Source organism: Agelaius tricolor, unplaced genomic scaffold, assembly GCF_023055355.1.
Source record: "Agelaius tricolor isolate 1412-34295 unplaced genomic scaffold, bAgeTri1.0.p SCAF_8, whole genome shotgun sequence".
In the NCBI taxonomy this organism is placed as follows: Eukaryota; Metazoa; Chordata; class Aves; order Passeriformes; family Icteridae; genus Agelaius; species Agelaius tricolor.
In genome coordinates this window covers 2538151-2560356 of record NW_027269268.1, presented here as the reverse complement: position 1 = coordinate 2560356, position 22206 = coordinate 2538151, and the positions used below count along the sequence as shown (strand labels likewise).

The window sequence follows — 22206 nt, the reverse complement described above, 5'->3', positions numbered from 1 at the left end:
CACAATGGCAAACATAGGCCTGGGCTGGTTTATGTGGCTGAACAGTCCCTTCCAAAGGGCATCTGGTGGCACTTCAGAGCCTGGGGAAGGACAGACAAGACAGAGAGCGTGGGGAACAGTGCTGCATTAGGGTGAGATGCATTTTCACCTGCATGAGGCCCCTGACATAGCTGTCCCTCTGAAGACCTCCAAGAGCAGCTCCCAGGAGCAGCCAAAGGGCTGCTGGTGGCAGGGGAAGTGCAGATGCCACGTGCCACCTCCGAGCATGTCTGCACATGGGGGCTTCTGTCACAGCATATGCTGCAGCATCTGTCACAGCTGAGACTGCCACAATAGGGAGTGCCACCACCCCATTACAGAGCTTCAGCCCATACAGAGCAACACATTACCACATCAGAAGGCTGCAAGCATCAGTCCATCTTGTTCTTTAGCCCAACCTTGTACACCCCTCATGGTTCATGCACTGCACCTGTGTGCCCTCTGTTCCCTGTGGTGATTGGTCAGTGCCCCTGGACACTCCATGGCTCGTTACCCTCAACAATGCTCACCTGCTGCTCACAGCTGGAGCCCATTGGGGATGATGCTCAGCCACAGCCTCACTCCCAATGACCACAAACTGTGTGCCTACAGGCTTTCTACAGGTACCTGAGCCATGCCCATGGGTTTAGGGCTTTAATCAGTAAGTGCACATAACTCACCCAGGGACAACTGCTCCTGCTCTCCTACCTCACTCTGAAAAACAACTTCAAAAAAATCCCAACTCCCAGACTTTTCTGGGCTGGAAAAGAATAAATCCCTGTACCTGAGGCACTCTGCATTTGTCTTAATAACCAGATTACTTGCTGGTTTTGTGTCGGGAGCCTCAGGACACACCTAAGGAAGGAGGACGTTTAGCTCTACCTTTTAGGATGCCCACCAGAAATCTGGAATTTGCAAGCAAATAAAAAAATCCAAACTTGACCTCCTTTCCAAGCTGTCATGAGCAAGGAATGAAAACTCCATGCTGTATGTTCTGCATTTACCTAAAGGAGATGGACAGTCAGTGTAAGGGAAGTGCAAAGGGTTTTAAACAAACAGAAGTGCTTGTAACAAGCCCTGATGTGACTGGCACATGCACAAGTCAAAGTAAAAAAGAAAAAAAACTCACAAGTTTAGGCAAGGGTTGTTGCAAAAAGAGCATTTTTTTTAAAAATTAGCTGTCCGAGTGAAAGCCTGTACTCTTGCCAAGAAGAAAAGGAAAGCCTTTGCCTAGGGTGATGGGTCACGGTCTAGACCAAACCTCATATCAGCATGTCCCTTCATCCTGCCCAAGTGCCTCAGCAGGAGGTGGGGCTTTGCAGTGAGGCCACAGGAACAAGAAAAATGCCATCCTGACCCTCCCCCAGAAAAAGAGCTGGAGTAAGCAAGGGGTGAAGGCAGCCAGGTTTAGCTGCTGCTGGAAGCACCCCCTCCAACACGAGCCTCTTCTCTGTCACTCCCACACCTCAACAAGTCCTAACTGCCACCACCGGCATCCTCATGGCTTCACACCGCCACAGGCCAGGGTTAGATTAGATACCAGGGAGAAACTCTTGCTTGTGAAGGTGGTGAGGCCCTGGCACAGGGTGCCCAGGGACGCTACAAGACACCCAACCCCTGGAAGTGGTCCAAGGCCAGGTGGGATGGGGCTTGGAGCAACCTGGCTAGTGGAAGGTGTCCCTGCTCATGGCAGGGCCTGGCAGGAGGTGGGTTTGAGGTCCCTTCCAGGCCAAACCCCTCTGAGCCTGGGGTTGTCAGGCCCTGCCCACCATGGAAGCAGGATGGGCAGACAGCAATCCCACCAATCCCACCAGTGCCAGGATCAGCATCTCTGCGCATTACGCAAGCCCTCCTCAGCAGGGTGGGAATGGCTGCACCGAGGGCTGTGTCAGCACCTCCTCAGCTGCCCTGCCACAGCCTGCCTGCCCCAAGCACCTTCCCATGGCCTTTCCCATGGACACTGCCAGCTGCACCCTGCCAGTGCCCCAGCGGGCCCTAGCTACGCAGAGAGCAGTCTGCAAGGCAAGCAGTAATTAGCTCTGCGCTTAACTCATCTCTGGACTTGCACTACAGTGGACCCAAGCACTACTGGAGGGGCAGAACAAGGCCTGTTCCAACTGACCCCAGCACCTGGGACCAGTCCAGAGCCTGCCGTGCAGTTCTCAAAGACCAAACCAGCAAAATTCCCTTCTACTCACAGCAAAATTCCCTCCTACTCACAGCAAAGTCTCCCTGACCACTTTCCCTATACAAAATGCCAATTCAAAAACAATGAAGCTTTGGCCATCCTGCCTGGTTTTTGTCAACTACTGTCAGTGCTCTCACTGAGGTGAGCTGAGGCTAAAAGCTTTTGGAAAATCCCACCCCATGTCTTGAAAAGTCAGGAAAGAAATTGGATGGCTGAAAAATCCAGTAACACGAACAGAAAGAGAACTCTTGACACAGCCCTGACTGTGCTGCATCTGCTCTGCTAAGTAGGTTCATGTATTTCCATCCTGTAGCTCTCTCCTGCTATTTATAGCACCTGCCTTAATGAACTTTCAAAGTAGACACCCAGCTTGAGCACTCCTAAAGAGATGTCTAAATATCCTTGTTGAAATAATTTGATTTTTTATGAATGGACCCTTCCAGTCAGACTGGCATTCCTCTCTGGGAATCATAAAATAGTTAAGGAACCTTAAAGATCTGCTCATTCCAACCCCATGCTATGGGCAGGGACACCCTCTACTACCCCAAGTTGCTCCAAGCCCTGTCCAACCTGGCTCTGAACACTTTCAGGGATGAGGAATCCACCACTTCTTTGGGCCACCTATTAAATGGGACATTGTCCACAATAAACTCTTCCAGCAAAGCAGGCACTCCAAGATGGGAAGCAGGACCAGGAATTTACCTGCTTCCAGTGCAAATCTGATCCATCCAGCCAAAACCTCACCTTCACTGGGAGATATGCACTCCATGTGGAATGGCAGTAGAAGCCTCAAACTGCACCTTAATGAAATTACTCCCTGCAAACAGAAGTGCTCCTCCAAACCCACATCTGAGGGCTCAAGAGAGGATTTTTACTAAAACCCTTAAGAACTACTGCTGGTGGGTGCAAGAGGAATTCTCTGAGCCAACTAGAAACCTTTAAAAAGCTCTCATATTTCATCCTTCTGCTCTCTCTTTATATGGGTCCTCTTACCCCTGCTTTTAGGTATTCCAAAATTTAGATTCTGCAGTTATATTTATCAACATGGCAACATTCTGACACCTGACAAAAATCAGGTTTTGCTGTCTTCAGGGCTGCAAGCACTAAGAGAATTCTACTCCTTGGAAGTAAGAATTACTCAGAACCACAAGGGGTTTCAAAAAGTCAGTAAAGTATTGCAGCACCTGGGTTTGGGCCAGGGAGGTGAGCCAAAGCGACTTGGAGGGCAACCAGACAATGAGAAAAAACCCCTTCCCAGATCAAGTGGAGATGCATTTCCTCATGGGAAAATCTCTGCACACTGGTAATACAGAATGAGGAAGAGGGAAATGGACTCAGAGAAACTTGATCTGCCTTCCTTGTTCCTCCCTTGTGTCATCCCTTGCAAGTAGCAGCAAACTACACCATCCTCTTTGTGCTGACACAAGCACCAGCTGACCCATGAGGCAGAGCCTAAAAAGCCTTTGCTCCTGACTGGCCCTAAATGGAAACCAAGGCTAGAGGGTTAAAGGAGGTGCTTTTAGACCAGAGGTGCTGGGATGTTTCACCTGGAAGAGGATTTGTCATCGTCTGTGGTCCTGCCTGAGAAGCAGGGCATGAATGCCAGAGTTCCCTGAGAGCAGAGACAGCCCCGCAGGCCTGGAATGTCCTGAAAGGGCTCTGCAGAGGGAACGTTGCCTTCCTGCCTCCTCCTCAGTCTGTCAGAATATCCCTGTCTGGATTTGTGAAGGAGGCATGGTTCCCAAGCACTCATTTCCTTAGGATAAAACGGATCTGTACACGTTCCACCTGCCCAGCTCTCTCCAGATGGGAGAGCTGAAGGTTGTCTAGAACTACCAGAGTTTGGCTCAGCTGGGCACAGGCTAAAAAAAATATAAGGGCTGACATTTCCAGACTGCACCAATTCCCAAACACAGAGGCACAGATAGACTGGTTTGGAACTGGAACAAAACTTTTCTAGGGAAGATTTACATTTCTGGACCTGTTTATTCTCTTGCTGGCATCAATGGACATGTTCCATCAGGTTCAGCTGCTGCAAGCAGCTTGACCCAGTGAGTCAAACCCAGACTTGGTCTAAGTCTAATTGCAGAGTTTTCATCCAAGAAGCTGAGAAATCATTTTCAGGTAAGATATTGAAGCTTGGGCTCGTGGTCCTTAGGGACAGATCAAGAATTCCAAGGGATGGACCAAATCACAACTGGCTTAAGCTTTCTACTCAGGAAAAACAAAGCTCTCAATATACAGGACAATCAAGTTGTTCCCTGAACTTCTACAAATTATTTTAACAACTACATTATTAAAGATTTTGTAAATCAAGCTCTATATACTTGTTCTTGTATTCGAAGATAAACTAAATCACCAGTTGTATACCCAAGCTGAACTGACAAGTGTCTAATACTGGCCAAGGTGATAACTGCAAAATGAACAAAGAGAAGGAGCTGTTTGTATAAATTAAGGATTTCTTAAACTGAGATATGTTGGACCAAAACTCACAGTGCTTGAGATTTCTTCATGTCAGACCAGATTTTGCTTGTTTTAAACCACAGAGCCCTCACATCTATTTCAGCATTTGATATTCCACACTCTCTACTGACTGCCTTAAATATATGTAGTACAGCTCATTTCAGCTTTCTCCCAATTCCATTAAAATTGCTGTGCAATATTTCCCAGCTCTTAGTTTCTAAAATTATTTTGAAACTGAATTTGAGCCACCCATCCCTCAATCAATGCCTATTATGGGATGAAAATTAAAACGCCAGGGTTGTAACTGAGGTTTCTTGCCAGGATTGCCAGCACTGGACGCCGGCCTGAACTGGTACATGCTGCCCAGAGAGAAATGGGCTTCTGTCAGACACACTTGCGTGACACAGCTGGTGGGAAGAAAAGAAAGGCATCTCAGAAAGCAAAAGAAAGGGTGGGAAACACAAAATTCAGGTCATGTCTGAAGACAGGAGTTTCAGAAGAGGAAAAAGCCCAGGGATATGAAGTAACTTGTAATTCAAGACAGTAATCTGAACTATCCCTCTCTTTTACAGAGCTCCAAGCTAACTGAGCCAGCTCGTAAAAAGATCTGGCCACCAGCATGAAACAGCAGGTCCCTGCAAGGACCTGGAAAAGTATCCAGATACCTGAGCTGCTGAACAACAGAGAAAAGGGCACAGGGATGGGGTATGAATGCTACTGCATGGGACACCTGGAATATTTATGCAATTCCACTCAAAAAATCTGCAGTGCAAGGAAGTCAGGGTGGAAAAGCCTATGGGAAAACTGCAGATTGAAAGTGATGGGAAGACTGCATTTTCTTACTTGCAGTAATATGTTCTTATCTGCACTTACACCTGCATAGAAACAACAGAAGAGAAAAAACACCACAAACCCCTCCTCAAATGTCACAGACACAATGATGGGCAAAATGAAAACCTGATGGGACATGAAAACCTGATGGAAGAAATGGGTTTTCAAACACGGGCACACTTAGCCCATGGAAACAATTCCCGTAGGATATGATACATTCAGAAGCAAAAAAGAAATTTCTACAGGCTTGGTAACCTGCGTGCTAAAGAACAGAGGTGTAAACATAAACATTTTATGTTTAAAGTTTAAAACATTTGAGTTCTTGAAGTAATTATGTCTTTTGGTTAAACCAACTTCTGGTATCTGAGCACTGACAAAAAACCTTCTTTGGGACAACCAGGGAACAAGAGCTGGGAAGAGCAAATGGAATCTGTGACTTGCCTTCCTTTCTAGGTGCTGTTCTCTGAAGATGGTAACCAGGCTAAAGACATGACTGATCTGCCTGCCCCATGTTACTGTCTCTATCTACAGCAACTACGCAGCAACACGACTTCAAAATGAGAAATGAATTATTTCTTCAATCCAAGATGCAGTTGTATGGATCTCTCACACAGGAAGCATTTTTCTACTTAGAAATGAAGCTCCAGCCATCTAGAATTAGCCTGAATATTCTAAGCTATATCACATCCCAACCTGCCCTGCTATACACAACCCTATCAGCCTTCCCATCTCCCCTCTGCTCCTACCAAAGCAGCCATCTCCCAGATTTCAGGACAAGTTTGTGGCCAACAGAGAATACAGCAAGGGGAATGCAACCCTGTGACTCTGCACAATGATGGCACCAGCTAAAGGTCACTGTCCTCTGCTTAACAATTCTGGTGGGAATAGAGGCACAGGACATCCAAAACATATCTCACCTGCCTGTCAATATTTAGATATTCAATCCCTAAAGATACTGAAACATACAGCAAAGCTCCATTTGAGTCTCCGTTTTGTTTTCAAAACCTATAACTGGTTAATTACCAAAGGGAAAGAAGCTGTTAGCACTGCAAGTTAGTGACACATGAGGCTGAAACCATGGGGTGCTGGAATTCCAGAGCATGTGCACGTACCAGAGCCAGGGCAGAAGCTGCAATAGATCTACCTAGGCACTGCTCAGTCTTTGCGCCCTTGCTTGCTATCTCTTTACACACAGTGTCAAATTGCTTTTCAAACATTCAGCCTGTTCCTGCCTGGCATCCCTCAGGGGCCAACTCAGGTGATACAGAGGGATGAAATGTCTGCTCTGGGCTGTGCCTTTTCCAAGGCACAGCAGCTGGGTAAGACCACTCCAACCCTGCAACGTGAGACCATTGTTTTTGTGGCTCGAGTTTCATCCTCCGTGAGCAGACCCCTAGAGAACAGAACATTGTAAGGACTGACAAGTGGAAGCAGTACTCACTGAGTGGTTTAAGGATGCTGCTGCTTGTCTCGTCAGTGTTTTCTACGTCTGATTTGTCCGAGTAGTTCTCCGAGATTTTCTCCTTTTCTTTCTTTTCTTTGTGCCCAGCTCTTCTTCTGTGACGCCTCCTCCGCCGGTAGCTCTTCGGCACATGGACCCCGATGTAAATGGTGTGGTGACCTGGGGAACACAAGCACACCAACATTAACTTCAGCTCTGTGCAGTCTGGGCACCACGGGTGCTGCATTTCTCTCAATCCCACAATGGTTTGGGTTGGAAGGGACCTTGAAGCTCACCTCATTCCAAAACCCTGCCATGGGCAGGGACACCTTTCACTAGCCCAGGTTGCTCCAGGCCCCATCCAACCTGGCCTTGGACACTTCTAGGGATGGGGCAGCCACAGCTTCTCTGGGCAGCCTGTGCAAGGGCCTCACCATATGTCTAACCTAAACTTCCCCTCTTTCAGTCTGAACTCGTTACTCTTTGTCCTATCCCTGTTTCACTCCAGAAGGCCAGTGAGATATCTCTCTTAGCTGGCCTAACGTTAATTAATCCTGTTTTTCTTGTCTCCAGATGTGAGCTTGGAGCTCTGTAGCTACTGTTTGGAGAAGTATTTTTATCCTATCATTTCTGAGAGCACGTGCCAGTGCAGACTCTGATAACTGTTGTCCTTGTGACTCATTTAAATACAAAAATAAACCCCACAGAAGGCTATCATACTCATTCTGTAATATTGAACAGAGTGCTTTTCAAACACATTCTACACTAATTTTTCCATTTGTTTTACCAAATACGCTGGCTGAACTTAACAACTACCTCATGCCAAGTGATTCAGTTTAATTGAAGAGCTTAGACCAACAAAATCTACATCACTTGACTGTGTAGTCCACTGTACAACAAGTGCCAAAGTACCATTAGGTACCTTACACAGGTGGCACTATAGAGGTCCATGCTCTAAGTACCATTAGGGTGTTGTTATAACACAGCAGAGGAGGAAGGACTACTCACACAAGCTCCTATCAACTCCTACTTGACACTTTCTAAAATAGAAATTAACAAGTAACAGAAGAAGTGCCAAATCTCGTATGTTGGCTGTAAATCCCAAGGATGCCCTTGCACTGAGACTGGGATTTGGGATTTCAAACCAAAGCACATATGTTGGCTGTAAATCCCAAGGATGCCCTTGCACTGAGACTGGTTTGGGATCTCAAACCAAAGCACTTCAACTACATTTGCTAATGGTTGTGCCTATTTGTGTCTGATAGAAATATTTTCTTTTCAGGGCTTTCTGCACTTCTGCCAGCTTGGGATGAATATCCTGTGCTTACAGAAAGCACTTAGATGTCATCTTCTCTGCCCAGATCATTCAGACATCTCACTGCAAGCTATAAAGGCAGCTTTTACAGAAGTAACTCCTGAGAAATGAGAGCTGGATTCTGTACTTGGGACCAAGTTTGGTTTCCCCATTTCCATCCCAGAGTGGCCAAATGGAGAGTTTCAGATGAACAGACTGAGTAAACAAATTCATCTGAATCAATGACCCACAAACTGAACATGTGTCTCTAATTCCTCTTTATGATAAATCCAGTCTTGGCGACTGAACAACTGAAATTTCAGGCACAAAATACTCCATTTCTGTAACTAACTGATTTGCCAATGAAAAACAACCCTGATTTGCCATTTCAAATTCCACACACTCCTGAGGCCAGCTGTGAGGCCTTTATTTTGCATGTTTGCTCATCTTGTTCCAGCCCCTGCCATGGGCAGGGACACCTTCCACTACACCAGTTTGCTCCAAGCCCCATCCAACCTGGCCTTGGACACTTCCAGAGATGAGAGAGAGAGAGGATTCTGGACCTGAGCAGGGTTCAAACTCAGGCAGTGGAACAGTGACATAACAGGGTTCTGTGTCTGCTGCCTCTTGTCAGAATGGCCATCTCCGAGGAATGGGACCACAACGCAGAGGGAAAGGGCAGAGCCACAGAGACATCTGCAGCAAGACCTCCCAGACAGACACGTGAAGATCCAGTTTAGCTCTTGCGTGCCAAAGGAAACCCAGAAAGCTCTTCCAGCAACTGGAAACATCAGCTTTAATGTGGCAGATGGCCTGAGCACGGGGACAGGGAAGGGGAGATCTTATCTGAGCACAAGCAGGAGCTGGAGGGTGGGGGTGACTCCAGACAGACAGGGCAGTGGTAGCCCTTCCCAAGGGATTCTCACACCCAAAACTCCATCCAAAAGCCTGATGCAAAAGGTATCTACATTAAACAACATTCCACTTTGAATCACTTGACTTCTGTGGTCAGCTTGATAATAGAAACACATCATAGTGAGCCTGCAGTCTTAATACTTTAATATGCTGCCAACAGAAGTGGACAATCTCTTTAATCTTTGGACCACGTGTGCACAGCACAGATTTTGGTAATATGAAACTCACTTGTATATACGCAGGCAAACATCTGCATTACTTTGCTGCTTTCCCCTAGTCTGAAGGCAGAGACTTATTTAATGTTCCTTGCTGTGCCCCCACCCCCACCCCCCGACCGTTCAGGGTGGCCAAGCAAGACATTTTCCTTCTCCATGTACTTGAAGTGCTTGGCATCTGTTTATATTGTTCCAAATGCTGAGATAATCTCCTAGGCTCCCTTCCCAAAGCGCCTGGGAGGAAACAATTGACACATACTCTCAATGCTCTGGGCTCCTGGGACATTTCCGACTCACCGGGGGAAGCCAGCCTTTCCCATGAGAACCAGTGCCTGAAAACACAACGTGACACACAGGCACTGCAAGGATCCTGCAGCTGGGGAGGACGGGAAGCACGGAGTGCTAAACTTCAGGTAACCAACCCTGCCCTCTTGCACACCCAGCACAACTCCTCCTGGCCCTCCCCAGGACACCCACACCCTCTGTGTGCACCACTGTGTTACACCAGTGTCTGTGTCACAACACTCACACCCCAGCTGTACCAGGCACATGCAGAGCTGCAGGTCCTGGTGGCACCTGCTCTCTTCTCAGTGACAGTGGGCTGGGGTCTCTTTGGACTTACACGGACCGTAGCCGAAGTCTTTGACTTTTGTGACCACAGAGAATGTTTACTGTGCCCCAAGCTCACAACAAAATCGTGTCATCTGATTACTAACAAAACAAAAAGCAGTCATCATCAGGGAGGTTCTCCTGGAAAACTCGGTTAAAACAGCATCTTTTGCTTTACTAAGAGCTACTGAACAAGTTCATGATTCAGCACCCAGATTTGGAGTTGGAGCATGGGAGACTCCCTGAATCAGCTCTACTGATGAAAACCCACTTGTGTATCACCCAGCTGAGGTTCTGTGAAATGCAGCACTCCCTCCCTGCCTGCAGGAATATCAGCTCATCATCATCATCAAGGCCAGCTTGGATGGGGCTCGGAGCGCTCTGGTCTAATGGAAGGTGTCCCTGCCCATGGCAGAGGGGTGGAATTAAATATCCTCAAGGCCCCTTCCAACCACAACCATTCTGAGAGATCACTTGATTATGATCCTCTCCATTTTTAAGCACTAGCTCTTTTTTAAAAAGGGTACTAGGGAATGGTTTTTGCTCAGCAAAACCAAAACTCAGTCACTTGGAGACAGGAGCTGAAAGTTACGGAATCAAAGGATAAAGTCTGCCTGCTACATCTAAGAAGGAATCCTTTCCACATGACTGGATTCTTGAGACTCAGAGCGTGGTAAGACCAGCCCATAAAGAATCTCACGCTGGCACCTTAGAAGAAAACAAGATCAAAATCTAATATTAAAAAAAGTATAAAGGACTGAAAATAAGCTGAGCATTAGCAGTTTTCACCCAGCCCTTGTTTATCCCTTTAAAGACTCCTTTGCAAAGAACAGGGAGAGTCACATTAAACCTGATCAGACTGCAACAGGCCTATGTGGTTACAGCTGGCCACAAAGCCAAAATCTTCCCCACCAACTCTGGCCAGATATTTTGGGCCACCTGAAAAATGGACTCTGCTCAGGATGCCCCAGCTATGTCGCTTAGAGGCTTATGGCATGGGGTTGTAATGAGATGACCTTGAAGGTCTCTTTCAACCCAAACCACTCTGTGATTCCATGAAAGGTGGGACCTTTTCAGCCCATTTTCACAGCCCAGCCATAAGTCTTATTCCCAGATGGAATGGAAAGCCCCAGGTGTCCCCCTCCATGTAACATCTAGAGATCTGCTCTGCAGTCACACCAGAGGCGCCACGTGCTTTGTCAGCAGAAGATGGCAGTTTTGTGCCCAAGGAGGTGCCAGCACACAGCCAAGCCCACAGAGAGAGGTGGCACCAGCCAGGACATGGCCAGGATCACAGCCAGGTCAGTGTGCTTTAGAGCAGCTGCTTTTCCAACCTGGGGTTCATGCAAAAGGTGCTTCTTATTTTGTGTGAGAATCAAAGAAAATTAACAATACAAAAAAAAGCCCACAGCTCAGAAGGACAAATAAATCAGGGGGATGATCCATTTTAAAGGGGAGATACTAAAAGTAGCGCTAAGGAGGTCCCAAACTAAGCCCTGCTTAGTTTCAAATCAGCTCAAGAAATAAGAACAAAAGGCCAGGCCATCACGTGCCGGGTGCCCTTAGCTCTACCTGGTTGTAGAGGCCTTTACAGGTGCTGGCAGCAGCAGAGGGGCAGCACCTGCACCCCACCCAGCTGCACCTCCCAGGCCATAAGCTGCTCTGTGCTCCCAGGATGGGATGCACAGCCAGCAGGACACCCCACGCTGGAGAGCTGTTCACACCTTGGCAGAAACAAGGAACACAAGGACCTCCCCCAGCACTGTGCAAGAGCCATGTCCTATTCCTATTCATGCACATGGACAGAGACACTGAGTCTCCAGGGAAAACCAAACCTCTAGACAGGCTGCCCAAGCACAGTCCCCCCAGGCTCACCCACCAGTCCCCACAGGGTTTTCAAAACATGCTGGTATTCCAGTGACCAATTTTCCATGCAAGTAAAAATCCATCAGTCAGGGAAAAAGCAAAAGGATTCACTGAGCACTTTGTGGAAATCTGAACAAAACTGAATGCACTAGTTGGAGACAGATCAAATCCAAATCCCTTCTCCTATAAAGAACAGTAGTATGAAATTAACCAATTCTTCTGTGTTGTGGCAGTTTGCCAAGGAGAAGGGTCAGCATGAATCCATCAGGCGATGGGAACAACAACCATAAGGCTGAGCTGCAGGTTCACAGACCTGTGATAAATGCCTCCTGATAAATGCCATCAGGAGATGAGCCTGCCATGAGAGAGAGACAGGAAAGAGCAAAACATAAAACAGAGGCTTCATGAGAGACAATCCTGAGCTACTATGCCACAGAAAAAGGAAAGAAGACATAACAAGATTAGAAACATCAAGGATCTCTTCCAGTCTACCAGCTCCAACAGAAGAACCCCAAATTCATGGCTTAGATTCAAGTGAGGATCACCATCAGCAAGGAACATGCAGTTCCTTAACCAAAGAGGGAACTTGTGCAAAGATCATTTCATATATTTGCATTACTGCCCTTCATCTCTCAACCAGCAGTCCTTGACTGAAATGCCTATGATGGCAGGGAATGAGCTGTGCAGGGGAACACAGTGGGGAAAATTGGAGACCTTTTTCTCTTTTTCTGTAACACCAGGCTTCTAGCACTTCAATATCTTCAAAAAGGATCTAAAGCATTAGCATGTAACGAAGCTATAGTTAGACAGAAGGGAAGTCTGTCTAGCCATTTGCCTAAAGCTTGCACTCCTCTGTTCCAAACAGATGATCCATGACCCAGACTGGACCTGCCAGATTCCTAACAAGATTCACAGGCCACTCCAGCAAAGCATGTGTAACAGATGAGTTAGATCTGAGCAACAGGATGGCTCTAAAAGACGAAGCTCACGTAAAAAAAAAAAATTCAAGTAAAAAATATCTAAACAGGAAAATAAAATAAAATTAGGTCTTCCATTTTCTTCCTGAAAATCTTAGAAACCCTGCTTGTGTAGATGGAACAAAGTCATTCAGGGGGGTGGCAATGAACGAAGGGGTGGGCATTGTTCAGACAGAACAATGAACATGTGGTGGGGGTATTCTCCCTGAGCTTTACATAAGCCACTGCGAGACTCTTACCCACAGCCCTGTAAGCTGCTTTTCTTTCTCTCTTCTTTTGGAGCTGTGAGAGGTTATAAAAGCCACTGAACCTGTCCTGCTGTGATCTGATCTAATCTGGCCAGAACTGCTTGGCTTCAATGGAAAGAAGAGTTGAAGAAAACTTGAAGAACAAAAGGCTCTGAGGAACAGGGCAAAGAAGGGGATCTGTGCCGGACTGTTGGATTTAGCTCTCGGGAAGCACAGTACCTTTGGATTTTCTGGCATCCTTTAAAATCATGTCCCCTTCCAAAATGCTCCAATGACCACTCAAGAGAACTGATTTTGGCTGAAAATCTTTTCCTATTTCCATCTCATTAATTACCAAGACTGAATAAATTGAGTACCAAGCTGTACTCAACACTCTCAGGCTCACAGGTACAGGCAGGATTGAGACCCTGCTCCAACAGAAGTAAGAGCTGTGGTATGATGATTAAGGCATCCCAAGCTGCCTCCATTCTCTGGGAAAAGCCTCAAACCAGCCCTCTGCAACTGACCCTCGATTCCAAGGCTGCATTTTTATTGGAACAGGTGTCTGATGGAAGGCCTTGCTGCAAACAGAACAGGGCTCACACAGAGGTGCCCACACAGGGGCTCCCCACACCTCCCCAGCAGCACACGTTTCCTTCAGGCATTGTAGGACTTCCCTGTGCCCCTTCTCAGTCTCTATTTCAGTCTGGTGTTCTGCTACCAGAACAAGAACATCACCAGAAGGAAAGGAGGGGACAGGCCTCCAGGAAGGCTGGGAGGATGCTCAAACCAGCAAGCTAAAGCCCTAGCACCAGTTTCCAGGTTAAGCCCAGCTTTGGCAGTTCTGGTATGAGAAGCACAGGTGGGAGAGGGAACAACACTCCTGGTGTTACCTAGCCCCAGCCCAGGCAACATGACCAACATGTTTTGGGTTACCTTTTCATTTTAAATGTCCTGGAAAAATCCAGGAAGGCTCACAAGCACATCTGGGACTCACATCTGACAAATGAGCAAAGGCTGTATCTGATTTGCAATCTCCACGCTGAACTGTTATATCCAGTGTTACTGTACCTTAAAAAAGAGCTGTTGGGCAGAGGAAGATGAGAGTAGACAGTCAAACAAGCCTAGACTTGAATCCTGACTGAAATGAGAGCAGTTGCTCCCATCCAAGGCTGCAAGGTGCCATGTGAGGGCCACCTTTCTAGCTGGCATGGGCCCCAACAAAACTAGTTTCACTGCCAGGTCAGAGAACTGATGATAGTTTCCAATCAGTTGGACTTGATGATCTTAAAGCTCTGTTCCAAGTTCAATGATTCTGTGATTCTAAACTGACTGGAGATGGGAAAAACGAGTCACTGCCAGAATGGCATGGAAACCCATTCCTTCACCTCGTGCTCAGCATATGCTGGCACAAAACTTATCACCACTGCAGAGCAACCACCACCTTTCCCTCACCATGGGCAGACCATGCCAGCTATTGACTCAGCTGCTCTTAGAACGTTTTCTCCACTTCTCGTGCTGGCACAGCCAGTTTATCGCTGCCTTACGTCAAGTCATTTATCAGCCTCTGAACCCAGACTGCAGGCTTTCTCACTGAGCATGGAGTGGGTGGCCATCAAAAACCTCCTCAGCGCACCCAGCACCCTCAGAGCTAATGCTGATTGCTGACAGCAGAGCAGGGACAGCGACATGACCAGAACGATATTCCATGCAATGACCTGCTGGACGCTGCCAAGAGTAAGCACTCTCCTGAAAAGTGCCATGGGGAATTAAAGCTGGAAAGGAAAGAATATGAAGACCTGAAATCTTTCATCAGGGTGTTTCAAAGCTGGGAAGATATAAACCACCTGTCTTGTTTTTACTTAGCTGTGTAGAGCAGCCCTGGATTCCAAACTCCACCTGCCATTCCCAAGTTCATAGAATCACAGAATGGTCAGGGTCAGAAGGGACCTTAAAGCTCATCCAGTTCCAGACCCTGCCATGTGCAAGGACACCTTCCACTATCCCAGGTTGCTCCAGGCCCCATCCAACCTAGCCTTGGACACTTCCAGGGATAGGGCAGCCACAGCTTCTTGTGGCAACCTGTGCCAGGGCCTCACAATCCTCATAGGGAAGTTGTGCCAGATGCTGTTTCCAAGGAAAGCACAAAGGCACTGCCTGAGTCCTCTGAGTTTGGCTTCTGCAGGAGTAAAGCCCAGTTCAGTTTTACTGAAGCAAAGCCTGGTTTGCTTCTACATATAAATTAAGGGTATCAAAGAACATTAATGAGCACATTCTGTGATCAGATTTTACCTGATTAATTTTTTAATCACATTTCTTTCAGAAGCAATTAAAGACTTTGATATGAAACAGGTCATCTGGTTACTTCTGAAAAGGAAGGAGGGTCTGCCTACAGTCACGGATCAGAAACAGAGGGCAGGGATGAGAGGAGAAAAAGAAATCCATGTATATGGACAAATACAGCTCATTTCTCCCACTGTCAGCCTGCTGTTAATACAGGTAAAGATGTTCACAGTTAGCTCTGCCCTTTTAGCCTCTCTCCTCATTGATCCAACCACCAAGGACTAATCTTGGGCTTATGGCATCACACAGCTTTCTACCAGCATAGTGCAATGACACAACCGGGTTGAGAATAGAAAGCAAGGAGGAGGAAAGTGCTAAAATGGAACAAGTAGTTATGGAACATTGTTACAAAATCTCTGGGTTAGCCTCTCTGCAGAGCACAACAGTAAATGCCACAACGATAGCAGGACCCAGGAAAAGTTTCCCCTAACAGCATATTCTCCTGAATTCACTTCCACAGCAGGGCTGAGAGGTGCTATGGAAACCTTTACTTTGCCCATCATTTGGAAGGCAGAACAGGTATGCTGCTCCCCATTTCCTAACACATGGAGCTGGGGTGCTCCTCAGGCTTTGCAGTGGAGTCATCAGACTTCAAATCCAGCATCCTCCACCCCACCACAGAGCCAGGGTGGCAGCGAGCCTGGGGGAAGTTCCACTCAGAGAGCCAAGAATACCTTATCTCGCAGGATAAGGTGGAGCTTTACTTTTCCCCTCTTGCAAAATCGGTTATTAAGTAATCTGTTTATGTCACACATACCAGCACTCCTCACAGGGGCATTACAGCAGCACAGCGTTACCTTCAAGGAAAGGAACGTGCAGTGCTCTAAGTGAATGGGAAGGGTCCTCTCACATGACTCAGGGCAGTGCCTCTTCCTGATCTCCCCCAGCAAAGCCAACTGGTACTTGCTTTCCTTCATGCTCTGCCCTAGACCTGGCCAAATCCCCTGGCTCGCCAGGTCACGTTTCTGGGCACTTCCAGCCAAGCAACTCCTCCTAACTAACATGCACTGAATCCACCTCCGAGCCCTCTCGTGGATCCAGGCAGCAGGGAGGAGCTGGAGTGGAGTAATTTCCAAATGTCAACAGCTGATATCACAGCAACACATTCCAGTGTAGGACCAGGGTGAGGTGCCACCTGAGGGACGGACTAAACACTCCCTGGAAGCAGGCCCAAGGGACATAGTTCTGTCAGGTATGTACAGTTTCTGTTAACACTACATTTACTCAGCGAGGGCATAAGGGACAATTGTCCCACCCTGAAAATGTCTCAATGCCTTCCCGAGCAGAAATGCCCTTTTTTACCCCTCCTTAAAAAGCCAAGTCCTTCCCTCTCCCCCGCACCACTACATAATCAAATTGGTGGGTTATGAGGTTGGAGTTGCTATCTCCATCCCACAGACATAACCTGTGGGCATCACTGACAAAGTGAGCCACGCTCCTCTCTTTTCCCAAGGAACACACCAAAGAGGGATGCTGAAAGCAACACCTTCAAAATTCTGTCTTCGCCTCTTTGAACTCAAAGCAACTTAAAAACAACAAAAGCAGCCTGGTTCCAAGGCATATTATAATGATCTGCTGGAGGGTCTTTCCATTCTCTCCTGCTAACGTCTGCTGCCCTATCTCTTCTGATAAAGGTTACAGCTCCCCTTCCCCTCATTGAAGGAAAAGAAACAATCTCCTCTCCGCTCACTTTCAGTGAAATTAAGTCTCTTGACAGACACTCTCCTTCCTTAAAACACTCCACTGTAAGTGCAGGAATCTAACAGGGACTTAAAAGCATCTGCACCAAGTGCCAGTCAAAGGTCTGCAGCCTGACATCTTCGCCCTTCCACTGGATCTTAACACTGACAGAAGGCAGGTTGAGATTAGATCAGATACTGGGAGGAAATTCTTCCCCGTGAGGGTGGGGAGGCCCTGGCATGGGGTGCCCAGAAAAGCTGTGGCTGCCCCATTCCTGGAACTGTTGGACAGGCCTTGGAGCAACCAAGTGGAAGGTGTCCCTGCCCATGGCAAGGGGCTGGAATTGGAGATCAATTCCAACCACAACCACTCTGTGAGTGTCCAGTTGATCCCACACATGCAGACCATGACTGCACCCAGGGTGCACATTGGATACACACACTCATTACAAACACGGATCTCTGCAGAGAGACAGATGTAGCCAAGGACACACAGAGAACTGCAGAAACAGTGAGGCTGGAAACATGGAGACAAATAAGATCTCTCCAAAGAGCCAAAGCCTTTAATGCCTACAGGCACTTCTGCAGTGCCCCAGATTGCCAGGCACGCCAAGAATTCCAGGCTGTCCCACTCAGCACAGAGCAGAGCGGCTGAGCAGCGGCTCCCTGGCTGACCCACCCATGCACCATATGTGCCCTGTAACCCTGACAGATGCCTCAGCCTTGCATCCTTGGGAGATTTAGCTGGGCTGCTCCCAGGAGCCTGGCAGGAATCATGGGCTGCCTTCAGCACCCCCGAGGGAATGAGCTGCCTGCACAGCCCCAGGGCTCTGTGGAGGCTCAGCCCAGCAGCTCCACTCCCTGTCGAGTACAATTAGAAGCGCTTGTTTCACCTCTGCTCCTCATTCCTCCAGCTGGTCTGTTAGCCCAGCTAAACCAAATGAGAGTATCCACATTGGAACAAAGGATATGAACACACCACAGCCACAAATACTACTTCAGGCAGTAACCACATCCCCTGCAGACAGTCAGAAGGACCCTCCTGCGCTCATCACCAACCATCACTTCTATTATACTCCTGGAACATCACACGTGGCCCTTGTGCCTCAAAACAGCACGTAGCAACATTTAAGACAGTAAAACATTAAAAAATATCCTCTCTCTCCCTCCTCAAATGTTTCTGCTGTGCCAAAGTGTCAATTATTCCACAAGCAAAAGGCTAATACAAACCTGACCCTGCAGACAGCAAACAGCCTCATTAAACCCAATATGATGATTTATAGTGGCTAAGCACAGATTACTTCATTCCAGACAGGAAGAAAACACAGGCTTTTTGGTGGAAAGGACTGGCTTGGTTTGCTGGAAGTGCTCTAACTCCTCTTTTTAGAGACTATTTCCTCTCCTACTGCTGGATCCTTTCCTGTCCATTACTGGTGACAATGACATGGCTGTAACTCTACACCTTTCAACACATTTTCAATTGAAAAGTCACAGGCATTTGTTTGCAAATAAAGAAGTTAGAATAAAATTATACCCTGAAGTCAGGAGGGGAAGGATAGTTCTGCAAGGTGAAATCCTCTCCCTTCTAGGTTAAGTCCTACCCTATCCTGTTCTCCTCCTTCCCCCCCTACTAGTTCATCAAGACCACAGATAATCAATCCTCAGAAAATGAGAAAAAGAGAATTTGCTGCCATGAACTCAGTCCTATCAGCTTCATCATTTTCCAGGAAGAAACTTGAAGTAAACTGCTTAAAATTCCTTTTACCTTTGGGATTTCACAACATTTTTAGTTAGAGAAAAAACAAAAACACGTCCAAGGGAGTCTACTCTTTCCTTATAAAGTGAGAAAACTGTTTTCTCTGTTAAAAAGTTCTCCTTCAAGGGAAAATCATTCTCTTTATGCCTCCCAAGCACAAAGAATAACCCAGGCAAATGTTCACTTCCTGCCTTAAGAGCACCCTGACACTTGGTACAAATTCTGCCGGATTTCCCACTTGGCTTCTCCAGCTGCCTCCACATTTCCACGCTCACGACTCCAGTGCTGATAGGCAAGCACTGCTGAACTCTATTCACAGAGGAAAGCAAAGCAAACAGCTCTGGTGCTTCCCAGCCATTATGCAGGGCACAGAAACCAGGACTTTGGGGGAAGTGGAAGCGTGTGCCAGCAGCACGCAGCAACGTTCGCTCCCCAACAGGAACAGAGGATTTCTCTAAAAAGTCACCTCCACCCCGACCAAGCCTTCCCTTATTTCAATTTTAGGATGAAGTACAGGGCAAACCAAAGGCACCCTGGGTCTCTGCCCTCCTACATACAAACACCAAAGCAAAGGCACCCTTCCTCCCCAGCAGCCCAAGTCTCTTACCTTCCACTTCTTCTTCATCACAGACATGTTTAAGGAAGGAAGCCCCTCTATCCAGTACTGCCTCGTCCTCCATCCTATAGTAATAGAAAAGAAAAAAGGAATGCTCAGACTTCTCCTGGAGCGAGCTGTTTGAACCAGCCCAAGTCCTGGGCAGGTTAACTTGCAAGCTGTTGTTCATGTTCCTGTGGGCACTCCAGTCCTCCTTCCAGTGCTTGCTGTTCCTTCATAGAGCTCCTTTCACATGGCGTTCGCTTTAAGCTGGCCTCACGTAGCTCTGATTCTGACCTTGAGAGGACATCAGTGGTGACAGGTGTGAACAAGGTAATCCCAGCTACAAGTCTTTGGGGGCTTTCCTGTTTCTTGTGTCTGGCTTTTGCCTCCCCTCCTCTTTTCTCCAAAAGGTACAGCCACACAGGCAGGCTTGGGGCTGTCTATGCAAGAGCAAAGAGTTGGTGGGATAGCAGTTTGCCTCTGATGCTGCCCCAGCGGCGCAGGGAAGGGAGCAGGCACAACCCCCAGGGTCACACACTCCAAGCACAGTCCCTAATAGCAGCAGCACAGCAGACTTGTCTGCTGGGAGCCCAGCTTGTGTCACATGCTGGCCTTACAGAAATCTGACATATGAGGATTATCCCAAGACCGAGCTACAGTAAGTCAGATCATCACAGCAGTCATTTATGTGTGTCACCCGTTCATTCATCCATTTGGGGAAGGGTTTTAGTGGTTGCCCTCCTTCCCCTCCCCTTTTCTCTCCACCTCTGATCTGCCTCTGTGGACAGCAGAGACTCCTAATTCCACGCTTCTGCCATTGCTGTGCTTCCGCAGAGCTGCCCACAACTCCTGCTGCTGTGGCTCACCCACAAAACCAGACCCTGTCTGCATTCCAAGGGTACATCTGCAAATCCACTCTTGACAAGCAAATGCAAAAATAATAAAATAATAATAAACAAAATTGGAACTGTGTTAAATAATCTCCTTAGAGGCTAAGTACACATTTGCTGCTCACTACTGGGCAGTCGCCATGGGAGCTTTCCATCCTAATACAGCTGAGGCCAAGCTGGTCACTTGTTTTCATATCAAAAATCAGCCATAAAACAACACCTTTTCCTTAAATTCCCTCAGGGGAATAGGGACAAACTCAGTCCAGAGTGAGACAAGGCCTTCAAAACTTCTTCCCATCCATATTGCTTCCATTCAAGATCCTCTGAGAGCTGTAGCAGCAAACACCTGCAGATTATCTTAATGGAATATTCAAATTCAGGAGGGTATAAATACTGAACAGATGAATACTAAGAGTCCAGAATGCCTTAGAGTGTCTACTTTGCATGCCCAATGCCTGGCTACCTAACTAGAAAATAAAAAATAAGACTCAGCCACAAAAGGAAGAACCAGAGTCCCATTTCACAAAAGCAGTACCTCAGTAGCCACTCTCTCACCTCTGCCAAGTTTTCCTCCACCGCTTTAGCCAGCTCCTCCTTCACACAGGCTGTTTCTGACTGAACTCCAGGAGCCAGAGGATTTGAAGCAGAAATTTCCCTGAGCTAGGAAAGGTGCCATTCCCCAAGCAGCTGCTGCTGGGTGCAAAGGGGTGGGACGTGCTCCCTGCCAGCACAGCACACCAAGCCAGCACTCAGGCGCACACCAGCCTCCCCTGAAAGCTCCAGCTCTTCATTAAATTATTTAAGGCTATTTACACATCTTGTCTAATGCAACAGAAGGGAACACATCCCATGGATGCCCTTGCCTGTTTGCAATGATTGTACAGGAACAACCCCATATTTTTTTAATTTTTTTTTCTACAAAGCAGCACAGTAGCTCCTTGCTAGAAACTCAACTGGAAACATCTGGAATAGATGGGACTGGATTTCCAGACCAAACACAAACTATAGGAGTAGTTTATTCCTCTGTAAAATCTGTACTTATCCTGGCATTCAGCTCCATTCCCTGGGCACCCACACATGTGCAGGTGTGTTAACACACCTGTGTGTCCCACAGCTCTGCCTAAACCGTGTCCCAAGGCCAGCTCCTCCAGCCTGGGCAGCATCAGTCCAACCATGGAGCAAGTGAGAAGGAGCAACGTGGTAGAGCAGAGAAAGGCAAAGGAAGGGAGTAATTTCCACTGCATGTGAGGGATACAGGGCTGAGAATTCACCAGTTGCCATCTCCCTGGCAAATGTCTCCTCATCCTTTCCATGACAGCAGAGCATCCTTCCAAGCATCACTACAGCAGTGGGAATGGCCCCCCACCTTCCCAGGAACATCACTGTGCCAGCCTGGAATGGGTTTATCACATTTAACAGCCATGCTTTTTTAGCTCCAGAGGGCTAGAAAACTGCTCAGCAAGGCTGATGCTTTCCCTGAAACATGTATCCAAAGGAGCTGGGGGGTTTAAAGGGCCAGGAATAGAGCTTGGGTCGCCTTGGCACAGTGCCCCAGCTCTAATCCACAGGAGTTTAGTGATTAGACTCCAAGCACCACCTCCCCTTGACTTGGTCTTTTCTGCCCTTCTCAGATTATCACAGGATTTCTGTGGGCCAAAATCTAGCAAGAAAACATCCTTTACCAATTTGCATGGGGAAATTATTTCAGCCTCCTGGAATTTTTCAAATACCGTGAAATGGGAGTTGCAGAAATTAAAAAGAAAAAAAAAAAAATAGTGATGTGGAACAACTAGTAAAGGTTCCCTGGAATCTTCAGGGGGAAAGTGGCAGACTCCTGTTAGTGAAGCACTGCAGCAAGACCACTATCCCATGGAAGACACACATGGACTGGAGAGA

The 22206-nt window shown here is 47.4% G+C and overlaps 1 protein-coding gene across 9 annotated transcripts in view; it reads right to left on the bottom strand.

The window, feature by feature from the left end:
• SLC4A4 (solute carrier family 4 member 4) overlaps positions 1-22206 on the bottom strand; it is a 117226-nt gene that overhangs the window by 79303 nt on the left and 15717 nt on the right. For 7 of the 9 annotated variants that reach the window (XM_071431271.1, XM_071431272.1, XM_071431265.1 and 4 more), the window contains 2 exons: positions 19430-19503; positions 6942-7121 (listed from right to left, as the gene is read on the bottom strand). In XM_071431271.1, the coding sequence (XP_071287372.1) occupies positions 6942-7121; positions 19430-19502 (253 nt within the window). In that variant the 5' untranslated portion in view covers position 19503. Of the gene's footprint in view, positions 1-6941; positions 7122-19429; positions 19504-22206 lie in introns of those variants that run through there. The other 2 variants (XM_071431273.1, XM_071431275.1) reach the window with 1 other exon arrangement.